The following is a 16,820-nucleotide window of genomic DNA, read 5'->3' as shown; positions in this document are numbered from 1 at the left end:
GTGAGTTCAGAACAAAATTAGTTTGTGTTAATTACCATGATCAATCTTCTAACCAGCCACCTAAGTTGAATATAACTCAACCCATTTTCAAGAACCACAAATTGTGCAACAGCGCTCACAAGCCTTTCAAGTCCCAATCCTTAACTTAATTTTAGATTTTGTAAGTACCTTGATCATAGAAGAGAGCTCACTCAAAAGTTAAAAATATAATAAGGAAATACCATTCTAATGTAAAGAATACTTGGTAGTAGCTACACCACTTGAAGATGATGCAATTTTCAGCAAAAACAGCATTTAAGAAAAAGTTGTGCAGAAGTTAAGCAATGTTTCTGAAGGAAAAACCTAGTCTTTTCAATTAATCTTTTCCAAGCATCTTACCTACACTCAGGTCAGACACCAAATCCTTCTTGGTGTACTAACTTCACCCTTCATTTGTCTCACAAATGCATAAATTTCTCTTGAGATACATAAACACAGCATTATGCATTTTTAACGTACCTAGTACAGTCCACAAAAAGGTCTTTAGAAGGATTCTTTTCCAGTCTTGCTTTACATTCATCTACTGTTTCCTGAGGTATTTCTGGCAAGTGTGCTGCAGACTTTACATTATTTGAAACAAACAAGTAAAAGACAACAATGAAAACAATTTTTAAATTAATAAAGTGAAAGTTCTAAATTCAAAATAAAACTGGCTACTATGGGAAAAGGAAAAGAATAATTTGACCACTGAGAAAACTATACAAGTCAGATTCAGATAAAATTTCTATTTGTTCCCCATTAAAGAACTGCAATAACATTCAATGCATTTCTATTTCAATATCCTGGGAACCAGATTTGGCAATAATACAAGCTTTTTCTTTCAATAGGTCTACTACTACAAGAGCAAGTTATCTACTTGCTTTGGCAGGATGGAAAGGAGGAGAAAGAAACACCCACACAGTTTGGGAAATTATTTCAAACCAGCCCAAACAAAGCTGTTTTTCGCCAAAAGGGCATGCAACTTATGGTAGTTCCAAAGAAACTATCTGAGAAGATGTTCCAAACTTGGAGTCTGTCTGGTTTTAAGGCAAAAAGACATTCATATGGGGTAAAGCCTTTTTCAGGGTGACTGATGTAAGAAAGTCTGTTCATACAAAGCAGATACGTAATTACATATTCACTGAAAAGCTTCTCTCATACATCAAAGAACAGACTGAGTTTCTTTGTTAATAAGTCTTCCTTGGAGGCTAAACAAATATATCTTTACCTAAAACCAGTATTTTAATTTGAAAACATAGGAGAGTAAGTCACAATGACAATATTGTTAACAGCAAAATATCTGCGTAAGCAGGTAAACTTTACAATTTTAGAAGGCAGTATACATTTCAGAAAGCCAAAAATTGGACTAACAAAGTTTGAAGGTCAGTTTACTAAAAATATTGTGACAACTTATGTGTCTAGTGTATCTGAAATGTACAACACATTTGACAATATTTTGCAGTACAATATATTTACCCCATTAGTGAAGTAGGTCTCTAAGACTTTCAGGCCACAGTCTATACGCTTTTCATCTGAAGATACCTCATATTCTGCCTAGGGGAATAGATTTGAGAATTAATTTATGTTAGAGATATTTAACACTCCAGTCTTTTACATGATAAATCATCCCTCTCCTCCCCCCCCCCCCCCTTTTGTATTACAGTTTTAGGTAAGATTGGAAGAATGGAAGAATAATATTACTACTTTCTAGAAGGCATGTTAACTGGCAGAAATGAGATCTAAAACTGACCCTTCTTCATTCCTTGAGGTAAAAAAACTGAGTAGATAGAACATCTTGTGACATTTTTGACTTGGTAAAATATGGACTGAGATGTAGAAAAAGAACGCTGTGACATTTGGTATGTTTTTCAGATAAAAAACTGGCAGTTTCATAGAGCTCCAGAGGTAACTATGTTTGGAAAGAAAACATCAAACACACTGGTACTGAAAAGCTCCAAGGACTGGTTACTATTAATAATTTTAAGGAATAATCTAGAAGCAGACATCAGAAGTTATGACATTTAAAGATAACACAGGAGCTGAGGAAAGATTAATTGGAAAAGAACAAATCTGCAACAGCAACCTGTGTTAGCTTGGTAAGCTGGGCCAACTCAACCAAAGTTTATTTCATATCTCAAAATGTAAATGCATGCACCCAGGAACAAAGAATATAGGGCAGACCTCCAGAACAGAGGACTGCATGACCCATAATAACACTGGCACATTAGGACAACAATCATTAAAAACCTCAGAGGAAGTTCCAAGTAATCGATCTAATCAGTAGAGAAGAAGTTGTATACCTTCATAAAGCAAGCCATTAAATAAAAATGACAGCTCAAGAGCCAAACAAACATACAATACTGGAAATTACAGAAACCTTCATCTCGAGTCCTGCAATCAATCAACTAAGCCACAGTGACTCACTGTAACATCATCAACATCTTCTGCTGAAACATTATGGTATCAACCACTTCAACACAGTGCTCACATCCATAAACAATTCCAAGCCATTGGTTTTGCTACTTTAATTCCACAACGATCAGTCTAATGGCACACAACTCTTCTTCATCTAACAAACAACTGTACCAAGTCAGAAAACTTAATCAACCACAGCAGTGCACTTAACGCTTTTTAACATTTTAAACTCTGCCAATGCCGTTGGCATACCGTTTTAAATAGATATTGTATTTAAAAGGAAGTTTAAGAGACCGTCTTGTCAGCTAAGCTCTGTTACTCACTGAGCTTAAGAGGGAAGTTTGAGTTGCCACCCATTCTTTTTCATACTTGAGTAACCTTGTCCCCAGCTAGTGCAATGAGTCACTGGATGATTGGATAACTTCAATTCTTCGCTTTAATTTCTGTTAGTTTTATTCAACGATTTCACAACTCTTCTTTTCTGTAAAGCCACAAGCTGACTCCAGACTTTAAGGTCACACCTTCACAAGAGTTAGAACTTAGCAGTCTTACTGCTCAAAACATGTAGGCAGAAGTAGCACAGTAACACCTTGATTTTGGCCTCCTAACATAATCCTGACGCTGAAATCACATTGCTTCATATAAGAGGATCAGAAAACTCTTAAAGTTAATATGCCAGGCTCTTAAGACACTCTATGGTCATTCTATGCCAGAAAGTTTATTCTCAGAAGGATTAAGTCTACAATTTAAAATAAAAACTAATTAAAAATAAACAAACAAAAAAGCCAACATGATCTGGCACAACCTGATATAAAGACTCCACAGCCATAGCCTTCCTCTGCACATTACCACCTTACAGAAAAAGTAAAAAAGAATAAGTGGGAAAGAAGCACTTGAACAAGCTTGCTGAACTTCAGTCCAGAAAGGAGTATCAGCCTAGCTCACAAACCATTTGGAAGAGATAGCAGATATTTTATCTCACTTCCTTGATAAAGGGAGCATGCTAGCTTTTGGATCATGAGACTCTGATTAGAGTTATCTTAGCTTTTCAGAGTCTTCTTGTTTCAATGATTCCCAAGTGTACTTCTTAACCAAGATTTTTTCAAATGGAAGTTTAAAAAAGTAATCTACTAAAAGGGATGATTTCATGAATTATCTCAACTATGACAGACTTTTTAAAACTCATCCAGGTGTTGCAACCCACAAAACATTATAGATTCCATATCTGAAGACAATTCAATATATTCAGTTAGTGTAAGACAGTGACTTCTTAGAGACAATTTCACCTGAAAAATAACACGTGTAAAGACACCCATGTCTTAAAGTTACACGCATAATTTTTTCTTTTTTTGTGCTGTTTAAGATTTTACTACTCTTTATGTAAGCTCTTAGGGAATAAAAACATACAGAAATCGTAACCAATGATGTTACATCTGCTATTGTCAGTGGTCTCCCTGCTGTGTCTGGCTCAACAGCTTGTTTGCATTCCCTCAGGATCTTTAACTCCAAATGAATTTCCATTCAATTCGTTCTACATATACCATTGTCAAACTGGTCTCTGAAATCTGGTGCTAGAAATAGCTCCTGCACTTCTGAAGAGTATGATGAAGTACACCCGGAGAGTAAGCCTAATTACACAAAGATTCATTGACCACAGAAAAATGGTCACTACCATTTAGTCTTCTGAGCTGCATCACCACGAAGAATGCAGATGAGATATATTTATTCCAATAAAGTAAAAATATTGTTCTGGACTCCAAAAATTAAAACAGGTACCACATGACCACAAACAGAATGCAATGCTACTTTCTGTTTCATACCAAAAGTTCCTTTTAGCTGATGGAGTGTCTCAGTTTATACGCCGATGCGGAGAATGGAGAAATGGTGGAGAAACAGCAATAAACCCATGTACTTGCTTACACCCTGCACCTTTCAGAAGCATCCCACCTTCTAAGACTGCAGTTTAGCATGCATGTAAGCAGCACCACTACCCTGCTTCTCTCTTCTTTGGTCATTTAAACATAAATTAGAACAAAAAACGGGTGGGATAAGAGCTATTATTCTCTTCTCCTAAGGCCTGTTGTGTGCCTGCCTGCTCTTCCTGTCGCTTTTCTCCTCCCCTTGTGGGCTTAGTTTAAGGATTTTTACCAAACATGGCTGTGGGGGCACTTCCTCCTTCCCCTCATTCTTTAGAGTTAGATACCAAAATGCAAACGTATCAGAACACTTCCTTTTCCCTTGCTCTCTAGAATCTGTTTTCCCTCCTTCCATAGTTCCCTAAATTTCCATCTCCATTGTAGTTTTTAAATAGCATGCTGTGACTAGCCCAGGGCCAGTTAGCCTAGGGCTAGACTAGTCTGCATGCCAGTTGCAGCATTTTGAAATCTGTTTATAACATTTTCAAGTCTGAGTAACGTAATACTCCTTGTAAACACATCCTTTTAGGCTCAAGAAGACAAATAGCACGGTCTCTCTAGAATTCTCTTATTCCCATCATGCCATCTTTATACTTCTGAGCATGCCAAGATGGCAGAGATTTTAGAGTAAACATCTTCGTTTAAGAAGCAGTGCCAGAATTTATTGACATCCATCAAAAGTTACAGTTTTATAGCTGGCAAGTACAAACCTGCTAATACACGAAAAAGAAAAGAGTAGTTTAGCTAAAGAGGAAACCAAGAAAGTCAGATTCAGATGTTGTATGGAATACAGCTTTTGTCAGCTGGCATCAGCCATCTGAGCTGTGTCCCCTCCCAGCTTCTTGTGCCCCCCACCTGCTCACTGGTGGTGCAGAGTGAGAAACAAGAAGGCCTTGATGCTGTGTACGCACTATTTAGCGATAGCTAACACAGTGGTGTTATCAACACTGCTTTGGTCACAAATCCAAAACACAGCACCATATAAGCTACTCTGAAAATACATCAACTCTATCTCAGCCAAAACTAATACACAAAAAAAAAAAAAAAAAAAAAAAAAAGAGTATGAGCTATTGCCTATGGATATCCATGTCCAATTTCTCACTGCTTACCACTGCATCCAGAAATTCAATGCATCTTTTCAAGTCTGGTCTGGAGTCACAAAACTGCCTGAAGAGAAGTCTTCCTATTGGCTGTTTGTCGCAAAGCTGGTTATAATCTCTTTCTGAGAAACAGACGAGAAGGAAACATCTCTATTTTAATCTTTGCCACAGCAAGAACCTTATTCCCATTTGAGAATGGGACAAAAAAACACTAAAGCATCAAGATTTTACGTTAACATGTTTAACAAAGACATCATCAAAATCAACCTGAAAAATAGTGAAACACTCTTCCTGCCACATTTGTCTCTGACAGACTATCATATTTATAAAAACCAATCACACATTGAATGACTTAGTTAAGATTCATTTAGGATGAGGTTGGAAATCAACAATACTGTAAAACAGCAATACCAATGCAAACATAACTGTTTGCAAAGAAGGAATATAGACTAACAACAGAAAAGACTGAAAAATTATTACAAGACTAAGAAAAAGATTAGGAAATTTATTTTCGTACCATTCAAATTACAATTACAATTACAATTCAAATTACGATTCCCTTTTCTAGTTCATAGCTTTGTAAAATCATCTTTCAGAAGCAGTTTCCTTTAATAAATAAGGAGCTATGATGCAGTTTCTATCTTATTGTAAATTTACTTCCCCATAAATTCTCCATCACGTTAAAGGTCTGAATGTTCTGCATTCAGAGCAAGACAGAAGTCTTTCATTTAACACCACCAAACTTACTCTCTTCCTTCTCAAGGATCAGATCAGACAGACTCTGGAGGATACCTACCGATTGAACATCTAATGCTTTCACATTGACTAACAGGCGGCAACTTCAGCATTTCTCTCCATTTTTTGCTACGCCCACTTCGTTTGCCTAGAAGAAAAACAAAAAAGCAATGTAAAACACAACACCACATCAAACTAAACTCTGATTCTAAGCAGCATAAAATTAAGTCCCTTCTGCACAGATCTGTCAGGCTGCTTTTCACGTCTAAAAAGAAATCCATCGACAAGGATATCCAAATCAGTAACAAACTTTATGTAGAGAAAATTTTATACGAAACACTAAAAATGCAGAAAGATTTTTGCAACACAAACACTGGCTCCGGATGTGCATACAGAATCTCTCTGCAAAGAAAAGGCAAATATCTAGGAATTCCGAAAATTGCAAAGAAAACCGAAACATCAGCCAAGTCAGAAACCAAAAAAAATTGGGTGTTACATCTCAACCAGTGAAGAATGGAAGGCATTAAAGTCAAGTAATAAAAACACATCAAGTTTTTAAATGCATTTTTGAATAATCAAGTTGTTTATTTGTTTTCAAAGGGTGTAAAGATAATAGCAGTCGACCCTTAGGGATAAATGAGTGGGCACTAACCAAATACACGCTATTTATTGAAGGCTATGTTAAGATACATAACAGCAGACAGAACTTAACTGTTGCAGAGTCCAGATCTTTTCAATGCTTCAGATTTTAGTTCTTTTATTAAAGTGATTAAAAGAAGCTATAATATTTTTTAGATTGGATTGCAAAAATACACTAGTGCTCCATTTTCTATGTTAAAAATGGAATTTTAGCACATCACTTTGACCTGACGAAGCCAACTGCATTTGCAGAAGACCTGCACACTTATCAAAAAAAGCAGAGACGGATGGACACACAGGAACACGTTTCTTTTTCATTGCAAAACGTTTCAACGGAAGAGAAATTTCTGTGCTGCAGAATATTTTAGAAGAAGATTTTACTAAGTGATATGGCCAGATGCGTTTCCACATGACAGAACAGCAGCAAAAGTGCACGGAGACTTTCTAACTGTATCAAAGCACTGCATACTGTTAACCACAATGGGAGAGGGAGGAAGGGAGTTACCCTATGTAACCCGAATAGAAACCAAGCAGCAAACAGTGCTCTTAGGTCTTTCAGAACAAAATTGTTAGGGAGAAAGAACTAACACTTTCATAATAATAAAACAGATCTAAACGAACACTTCACTCAAACTTGCATCTTCTTGAAGGGTTCCACCGCTGCTGCCAGAGCAGCTCCAGCTCAGTGTACCTTAGCTCTAATCAAATTTAAATGATCTTTGCTAATGGGAACATTGATGTCTCACTGTGCCGCTGCAACAAAACTCTCAACTCCAGTATCAGTAGAAAAGTAAAAAAATGCGAAATACAAAACCATAGAGAGCTGGCTTGCAGAGGCTCTTTGAACTGATATACACTCCCTAAAACCTTCTACAGCAAGATTTCCTCACGTTGCTTTGTAGGTTGTTCACCTTCCAAAATACTTCAGCGCAGATACACCTAACTTTATTCAGTAGCAGAACTACGCATGAAGCTTTAACATTATCAGCATCATTAAAGCAAACTTCCAACAGATTAATAAAATACTTCTGATGTTTAAGAAAAGGAGTTGAATATATACTTGAGAAAAACACACACACACACACAGCCAGGAGATGTATTTCTTATAGAACTGAACACCACCAAAATCAAGGAATACTGAACGTTCATAGCCTGTACACGTGCATTAAGTAGAAAAGGACTGAGTCTAGATTGTTACATCAAGAAAAACATTGGACGGAAGCATCAACCTTATTTTTAACCCTGTCACTGAAACTTACACTAAGTGGCAAGGTCCACTGAAGTTAAATTTGTTCTGAACAGTTTCTGAAATGACTCTGGTGCATGACCCAGCACAAAGAGCATAGACCACGAATGAGAAACTGACCCAAATTTACACCACAATGCTGCATGGAAAAAGTAAAACCAAGCTGTGACATATATCTTCTGAAGCACAGCAAAAGAAAACAAAACTAGCACTAAAAATGGGGATTTGTACATCATACTTCAAGTCCAGCTCAGGGCAGCCTGCTGTATTTTGCTGCACATATTTGGCAAGTTGGTTCTTGTGCGACCTTTGTGAACTTCATTCTACAAGAGACCACATGCTCTAATACAGTTGAATTTCCCATCTCAGAGAATTCAATAAAGGCTACATAATTTATTAATGATACGCAAGAATCAAATGCTTGTAAGCATCAGCTAAATCATCAAGCTTTCTTTTTGTCTGAACTGCCTGTTCTTAGATTCCAAGAGAAAGCACAGAAGGTCTTTATGTCCCAATAATGTGAAGAGGATCTATGAGCTCCATAATTTACAGATAAATTAGCCATTTCTGGTAAAAGTTATGGAAGAGAACAATTTATTTGTCATATTATTGCCTAACAGCAGAAAAGCGTATTTTTCCATTTCTGAGGCAGTTCAAAGCAAGTATGAAATTAAATTCTAACAGCTGTGGTTTGTGAGAGTGTCTCAATATTGATTTCAGCGCTTCTGTTCTGGATCTCATTCTAAAATACTTGAGATAAAATTATTGTAGAAAGACCAATGGCTTACTTTCCAACAGGGCAGCAATAAAGCCATTAGACCAGTCTGCCTTATGGATGACCTGTGTGTTTCAGATGAATTACCACTCTCACCTCTTTCAGATGTAATTGTTGGCAAGAACGATGTGCAAGTCGAAGCGACTCATCTTTTATAAAAAGAAGGGTGGATGCAGCAATCGACCATGACAATGAGGAAACACTGCAATTACAGCTTCAAATACATCACAACCTTCTCCTCCTTCCCAAATTACTTCTTAGAGTTAGAATCTCAGCATTCGCCTCTTCACATGTTTTTGCCTCTTAAAAAAACATGTTCTAAAATCAGGTAGGTGGAAGTTAAGATGCTTTCATTTTCCAACTTAAAAAAAAAAGTCTTCAAAGCAACATTTGTAAACACATGAAGTGGTTGGCTTATACGTCAGCAAAAGCAAAAAATAATTGCAAAAAAAGAAACTACTGGGGTAAAACAAAGCAATCTGGTGTGGAAACAAATTTACACAAATTGTAATATTTATCAGAGCAGCAGACAGACGGCCCAGTACCACGGCAACCTCCCTCACAGACAAGGAGCACGACATTCATTTCATCGAGCACAGCGTTGAAGGAACATTGTTAGCCAGTCTTCTTTGAGGTAGACAGAGAGAAAACTTGGTTTCTGCCCTACAGAATGAAAATAATGAGAAGTATCATCCTGTCTTTGGTTAATCAAAGTGCACAGATTTGGGGGCTGACACTGTCACTGACATTCTGGTCCTGAGCTGCTCAGTGGCCTCTGAGCTCCAGCTTCCTTGCCAGTGCACCCCTGTGGTTGAGCAGCACACAGCTGTGCAGCACCAGGGGTGCACGATTGCTACAACATCACTCTTGCAAAACAGAGTCCACAAAGCAGATCATCAGATACCGGCTGAGAAATTCATACCAGACCACACCCAAACGAGCTCTGAGAGTGCCTAACTGCAACAAGGCAAGGACCTACCACATGCCCTTTCCTGCACGAGTCATTCGAGTGGTTCACTTCAGAATGCAAAAGCTCTGCATCACCTATACTGAGAGGCAAGAGGATAATCTTACACTGTCTGAGAATAAACCTATCCTACAGTAGAAAAAGTTGCAGACAAGTTTCCTAAAAGATTTTAAGTTCATATGAGCTCCTCCTACTCGCAGTCACGTTTTCCTTCAATCTATTCATGAAGAGGATTGAAACCTTTCACCAAGAAATCAAAATATTCAAGCTCGGTGACAGCCTTACAGTACAAAGATGTTTGTAAATGTTGTCTACTAAGTAATGATCTTCCATAGTTTGCCTTGACCATGCAAAATTCACCTTCAAGGCACAGAGCACTACAGAATTAACTCCTTAGGTCTGCAGATCAGAACAGTAAACTCCAAAGTGGTAAAAAACTAATGGTAACTTGAGGCCAGGAGATGAGTTCACGCTCAACATCACTTTATTCATGATGCTTACAATTCCAGACAGCTCTTGGTAGCACTTTGTGGGGTGTCTGCACCCTTCTCCATGGCACCAGTCAGATTTTTTTTAGGAACTGAGGTGTCAAGAAACACAAGCCTGGTCACAGCTTCACAACTAGGTTCAACAGAGTGCCATTCTGAGTTTCAGACACACCACACATATAGAGAGAGAGGGAGCTGAAAGTTCAGGTTTCAGCACAAAGTAGGCACCTACCCCTTCAGCATTAAAAAGGTAAAGGCACTTCTGAACACCAGTGGAAACAAAAGTGCAAGAGGTCAGAACAGAAACACCTAGAAGATTAAAACAGATTTTTGTGGTATTTTAAAGATAATATTGCTTACATGCCTGCATTCAAATGCCTAGTGGGACTTCAGTGAGGTAAACCTGGAGTCTTCTCACTCATTTGATAGAGCAGTAGCACTGGAAGCGGTTAAAAACCACACGTGCCTCTGTGTGCGCTTCTGCAGGTTGTGTACGTGCCCCACCATGTAGTGTTCCCACTGCTACAACCATCTGAGCCACTGGTTCTTCCCCTCAGCTCTACACACAATTCCAGTAAACGTGTGTAAGGACATGGTGTAGTGGGCGTTAGTGGTTGGGAGGTGGTTGGACCAGATGATCTTGGAGGTCTTTCCCAGCCTTAATGAATCTGTGATTTTATGCTGAACAGCTTCTGCACTTCTTCAGCAACGAGGTATCAAAGTCTTGTATCAACTTAAGCAAATGCAACTGATCTGACCTAGATTTTATTAAACTAACCCTGCAGTCCAACAGTGCGACATCCATAACACGTCCTTCACAACAGCTTAACAAACAGGGGTTGCTAGGAAAAAAAAAAAAAAAAAAAAAAACAGAAAAAAGCAAGAAATCTCCAAGTTTACAGATAATTCCTTGATGAACATGGGTTCTTTATCATGATGGCACGCACTGACTGCAGAAGACAGGGAAGAACCGTAACTCCTTAAAGGACATCATGAAGCCTCTAGTTCTAATTGCCACATTAGAAGGCAGCAGAGCAGCAATGTATATCAATAACTAGGCCTCTCATGCCGTGTTTATTTAGTAAATGTAATTATTTAGATTCCAACATGCCCACATGCATTCTTCTTACAGTTCATTAAATAAAGGACAAAAAGGCAGACATCGTGCATAATTCTGTACAAACACAGGAAGACATGTTTCCTGCCACAATGAGTTTACAGCAATTTAAAACACAATGCAATAAGGGAGCGCAACAGAACAGAGGAGGCAAATAAGGGAAGAACAGACAAAAATAACAGCAACTGCCAAAACTCGCAGCAATCTCACGTTAAAATTTGTATTTGCTGCCGGTGAATGAACACCGAAGAGTGCAATTCTGGCTATGAGTGTGCCTTGGTTTCCCACTCATTCATACTCCTTACATAATTATTGATTTTAGTTCAGTTTGACAGCCAAGCTGCAGTGAACTGAGAAACCTCCTTACAATTTTGTTCCTAGTTACAACCACACTCATTATAGAACGTTTGCCTGTGTATCATCAGCAACACTATATGGAGTTGTTACCTTTTACTGCAAGCAGAAGTAGGATTAATTTTGCTTGCAGAATTATGTAATTAACTTTTAAACCTAGACGGATCAAACACACCATCTAAGTGGACTGCTTATGTTCTGTGAGGTGTTAACCCCACAAAGTTTCAATCCTGAAGCAGGTATCTTTCAAGATTAGCTGAAACCAAACTGCAATCGCATTTTGTTACCAAAAGGTCCCTGCTAACTCCGTCCTTGGGTTGCACTGAACAATTATCAGAAGCACAGGAGCTCGCTGATCCATCTGAAATCTAATTTTGGAATTAAAAAACCACCACCCGACAACACAGGGAAAAAAAACACCTTAACAACCCACGTACCCGTGATTACATTCCACTTGGACCTATAAACCATCGGACCCCTTTGGCAACCACAGGCTTGAACCAATACAACCAAGAGCTTGGGGGGAAACGCCGCTTCCAACTGAGGCATGATCTTAATTCAGCTTAAACTAATCATGGCACACAGCACATTATGTGCCTACCAGCAGGCTCCGTTCTCATTTGCAATTTGCTCCTGCCAGGTCAGTAGGAATGAATTTGCAAGTGGATGCAAATGGACCAGGTATGTTCGAAATGTGCTCTTGGCATGGGTCCCCAGTTGGAGTGAACTGCCACTGACTTCAAAGGACCTGCAGATCTACCCTTTGGAAGTCTTTCTGGAGAATATTACTTTAGGCAATGAAAAAAGGAAGGCTCTTACGCAGTTTAAAATATCCAGCGATGAACTTCTTTCAAAACCTCACCGATTACATGTGGGATGCTAAAGGGAACTTGGAGCTTACATCTACTCAAAGGATTTATTGAGAGTGATTGAAACGGCTATGAAAAACAGAAGCTACCAATATAAATAAAGAGAAAAGCGAGTATAAAACACAAAATGTAGTTTTGTTCCTGAACTTTTAGATTTCCTTCAGAATAACCTAGCTTATATTTATTATTTGGACATATTTCTGGGTTAAATTTTTCAATATTTTTAAGAGATACTAATTTCAAAGATGTTTTTGCTGGGAAAAAAATGAATTTCTTAATTCCTCTGCTCTTGTACAAAACTAAAATTTATATTGCTACATTCTTTTACACATAAAAACCCCTGTATGTGAGAAGTCTGAGTAAGGAGATCATGAAACTGCAAGGCTTTTCGCTGTCTGTCTCCCAGTTCACACATCACTATCACTTAACCGTTTTTATATCTCAGTTCCTGCACTACAGAGCTCACAAAATCAACTTCAGGTTTGCTTTATAATCTCTTGTTTTTCTACTGAGTCACTCGTGCTGTTCCTCCACAGGGCTGACCTACAGAGGAAGTTTTCTTTCACAGAGATTACCCTTAAAAAGCAAAGCATGCAGAAGAGGAAGGGTGCTGGATTAGCGCAGGCCACTTGTCCCAAGGAACTGGGGCAGGGAATGCCAGAGCACCCTGCACTACGATTTTCACCTGGAGGCAAATCCCACTGGGGACAAGCAGCACAGTCTCTCAGCACAAGCAGGTCAACTGGAAAAGTGCAGGAAAGAGAAAACTCCCACTACAGCTCCTGACTCTTCAGTCTTTCAGCCGCAAAGCACCACAGGGTACTTACTCTATGTTATCACAATATTTTCTGGCACTAGGCACATACAAAAGTCATTGCAAGCCACCACGAACGCCCATGTGTGATGATCTGATTATTTACAAAGTCACATTAAAAGGAGCTAAGTAATTCTCACAGCTTTCCTTCTTTGCACAAAGAAATGTTGTAGTTGCTGCAGAGATATTATTACAAGCCATTATTGGGAAGTGCCAGGCTTCTATTGAAATAACTCATTTTATGAAAACACTTCAAAAATCCTCTCAGAGAATAGAAACATAAAACAGAGTTGGGAGTGTGGAGGCTGGAGGGAAGCAGGGGATTGATCTGACCTCAAAATTGGGACTAGCAAACTTTTATAAACCAACCTTATCATCACACAAAGTGAACTAGATGATTCGTGCATCTAATGAAATAAATTATCAGCAGAACTGTTAGCGTAAAGGCAAACAGCCATACCACTTGGGTTTTATTCTGTAGGAGAGAAAGTAGAAAAAAAAAAAACAAAAAACTACATTCTGCCTAAGGACACTTACTAGTTCATGGCTCTCCAGTTCCATGCAGCAAGCTTTATGTATGTAAGATCAGCTTGAGACACTAGACATGCTCCTAGCTGTCCAAGGTGTGCTAATTCTGTCCACCTACCAATGCAAAACCCCAATGATATGCACATGCAAACAACATTCACATGCAAAAACATCACTGCCTAAAATTAGAGGAAACTGAGGAGCGCAAATTTGGGATCCCAATTTTGAATGTCAGGTCTGGTTTAAGCACTCAGTTATAATTTTCTTTAGAAGTGACACTATTTACCAAGCATTTCTGAATTCTGATTAAGCCTCTGCCATACCTTCTCACCAGATGAGGGCAAGGACACATCATTCATGTGTCATTCACATTCTGTATTTGCAAAATGAAGCTAACTTAGCTCTGGGGCTAAAAGACTTAGCAAAATGCTCTCAAGACTACAGTTTTTTCCTACCATCACCTTCATCATGAAGGCACCTCAAGTTAGACAGGGAACCACGCAGACCATAATTAAGCCTAAATTAATTTCTCTCAGCATGTCCCTGCTACCTATAAAACAAGAGCACGGTGCTTTCTATCTCACCACTTTTGCTTATAGAACTGATACATTTATACAGGTAAACACTCTTCACATCTGCAATACACTGAGAAACTAGAAAAAGAATTACTGATATGCCTCAAGCCTGCACAGGAAAATCAGGTAAGCTGTTACTCCATGCTAGTTTAGGATTTCACCTTCTATGCGCAACAGTAATCCTGCACTCTTCCACTCCCTCACACCTCTCCCTACACTATACAGTAAGACTGAATGGAATCAGTAAGAAAAAAGAATTGTAAATCTGCTTTTCTGTCACAGTTGCGAGGCCCTTTCAGCGATGAACATATTGCACTAAGTTAAACTACTACACAGACTGTCTCTACAAATTTTGTTCCTTTAAAGCACACCAGGCACATAAGAAGAGAGCTAGGACAGGGATTTTATGGGATGGTCCCAAGAGGAGTAAACCAGAGAGATCAGAAAAGGCAATGTAACAGACAGAAACTACTTTCATTTTAGGGAGCATTGATGCACAAACTACCCCAAGCACAGGGGCACAGACCTGAAAAGGCACAGGTCCCTCTACCAGTGGGATTTTAAAGCCAGAAATGGCATTATTGGGTATGCTTACACTAAAAAAGCCCAGGCCAGCTGAAGGTACAAAAGAGTAACAGTTTATTACCACTACTTTTTAAAGCTTCACGTCAGATAGAGCTGATCTTCTTTACATCAACTCCTGTCAGACTTTCATTTCGTTCATTAAAATATCTTGTTTGGTCAGTTCTACCACTGTAATTTATTTTAAACATAGTGAAACCTTAACTAAAGAGGCAACCTGACATTAAGCAGCCACTTAAAAGCTTTTCCAGACTACCACTCCACTCTTTGTGGTGAGGGTTTGGGCACAGTAAAGTTTTGAGCCAGATTCCACTTTCCCTTCATTTCTCAGATCACTTCAATGCGAACTCCAAATCCAGGCAGCGCCACAGACATGTACTGTCAGTGAAACCAGCCAAAACATGTCCTACGGTTTGAGGTGGTCTTTTCAGCTAAAGTTGGGAAATAGCCCAAATCGTGATCGCTGCTCTGGTTTTTAAACCCCACTTCAAAGCCAGAAAGTTGATTTTCCTCTCTTGCTGCTTAAGGCAAATTTAACTGGATACACATATGGCGTAAGTGCCAAACCCATTTAGAGTTGGAGGAACTTGCAAAACATACAGGAGAAGATTCTGTTGTTCTTACTCACTTTAAACAGCTCAACTAAACTAATGGGACTTCTCAAGGCAATTAAGAAAAGCAGGATCCAATCCAAGAAGAATCTGCGCATTTTGAAGCTGAAAAACAGACTCCACACGGAGCACGGTGGTAATCTGGAGAGGCTTTCAAGTGGCCGTTTAATGGACAGCTATATATGTGAAAAAGGAGTAAGTATAACCTCATTTCGGGAGGTTTTTGTAAACAATGCTCGTTTGGTAAGCGAAGCTTTGTATCTATTAAAACGTTTGGTACCATTGGGTAGGCGAAAATTTGCATCTGTTAAAAACGTGTGTTAGGTGGGAGAGGAATATTCAGGTCCCGATGCTCTGGGGAATAAACCCTCAGGTTTGACCCCACGGAAATACCCCAAAACGTGACAGAAAACCCATCTGCAGGGTGCAGGCGGCCGATTCCCTGAGGCAGGCGTTGCGGGCAGACGAAGGCTCGGGGTCTTCCACAGGAGCCTGGGGTCCCTGGGCCCTTTTGCAGGCACAGACGGGTCTCTCGGCAGCAGCCCGACAGCAGAAGGCTCCTAAAACCTCGCTGGTGCGAAGCGGGGCTCGAACCCTCTCCCCCCCCTCACCCCGGCCCCTTCCTCCCTCAGCCCTTCCCTCCTCTTCCTCCCTCCCCCCTCAGCTCTCACCCTCCCGGGCTTTCAGCAGCACCGTGTTGGCCACGATGTTCTCGATCTCCATGGTCGGGGGGGCTCCTTCCCCTCAGGCCAGCCTCCGTCACCCCTTCTTCTTCTTCTTCTTCTCCTTCTTCTTCCTCCTCCTCCCGCCCCGCCAGCGCCTCGCCGCCGCTCATCCGGCCCCGCGGCCCCTCAGCGCTGCGCTCGCCTCTTCCCCATCATCACCCGCTGCTCGGCCCGGCACCGGCCTCCCCCTCCCCGAGGGCGGAGGCAAGGAGCAGGCAGCGCCCGCCCGCCCCGACCATAGCTCGCCGCCCTCCTCCTCCTCCTCCTCCTCCTTCTCCTCAGGCAACTCCGCCTCTGCCTCACCCCCTCGTGAAAACTACAACTCCCAGCATCCCCCGCGCGGCAC

The 16,820-nt window shown here is 40.0% G+C and overlaps 1 protein-coding gene across 2 annotated transcripts in view; it reads right to left on the bottom strand.

Annotated features, from left to right (window-relative positions):
* GRK4 (G protein-coupled receptor kinase 4) overlaps positions 1–16,715 on the bottom strand; it is a 32,635-nt gene extending 15,920 nt beyond the window's left edge. For both annotated transcript variants that reach the window (XR_011095792.1, XM_068679758.1), the window contains exons 1-5: positions 16,421–16,715; positions 6,246–6,332; positions 5,459–5,571; positions 1,495–1,572; positions 499–599 (exon numbers count right to left, since the gene is read on the bottom strand). Coding sequence is in view for 1 of the 2 variants with exons in the window: in XM_068679758.1 (XP_068535859.1) it covers positions 499–599; positions 1,495–1,572; positions 5,459–5,571; positions 6,246–6,332; positions 16,421–16,472 (431 nt within the window). In the remaining variant the exon portion in view is untranslated. The remainder of the gene's footprint in view (positions 1–498; positions 600–1,494; positions 1,573–5,458; positions 5,572–6,245; positions 6,333–16,420) is intronic.
* Between the last annotated feature and the right edge of the window lie 105 nt (positions 16,716–16,820).

Source organism: Anas acuta, chromosome 4 (genome assembly GCF_963932015.1).
Source record: "Anas acuta chromosome 4, bAnaAcu1.1, whole genome shotgun sequence".
In the NCBI taxonomy this organism is placed as follows: Eukaryota; Metazoa; Chordata; class Aves; order Anseriformes; family Anatidae; genus Anas; species Anas acuta.
This window is presented reverse-complemented; position numbering and strand designations above follow the sequence as displayed.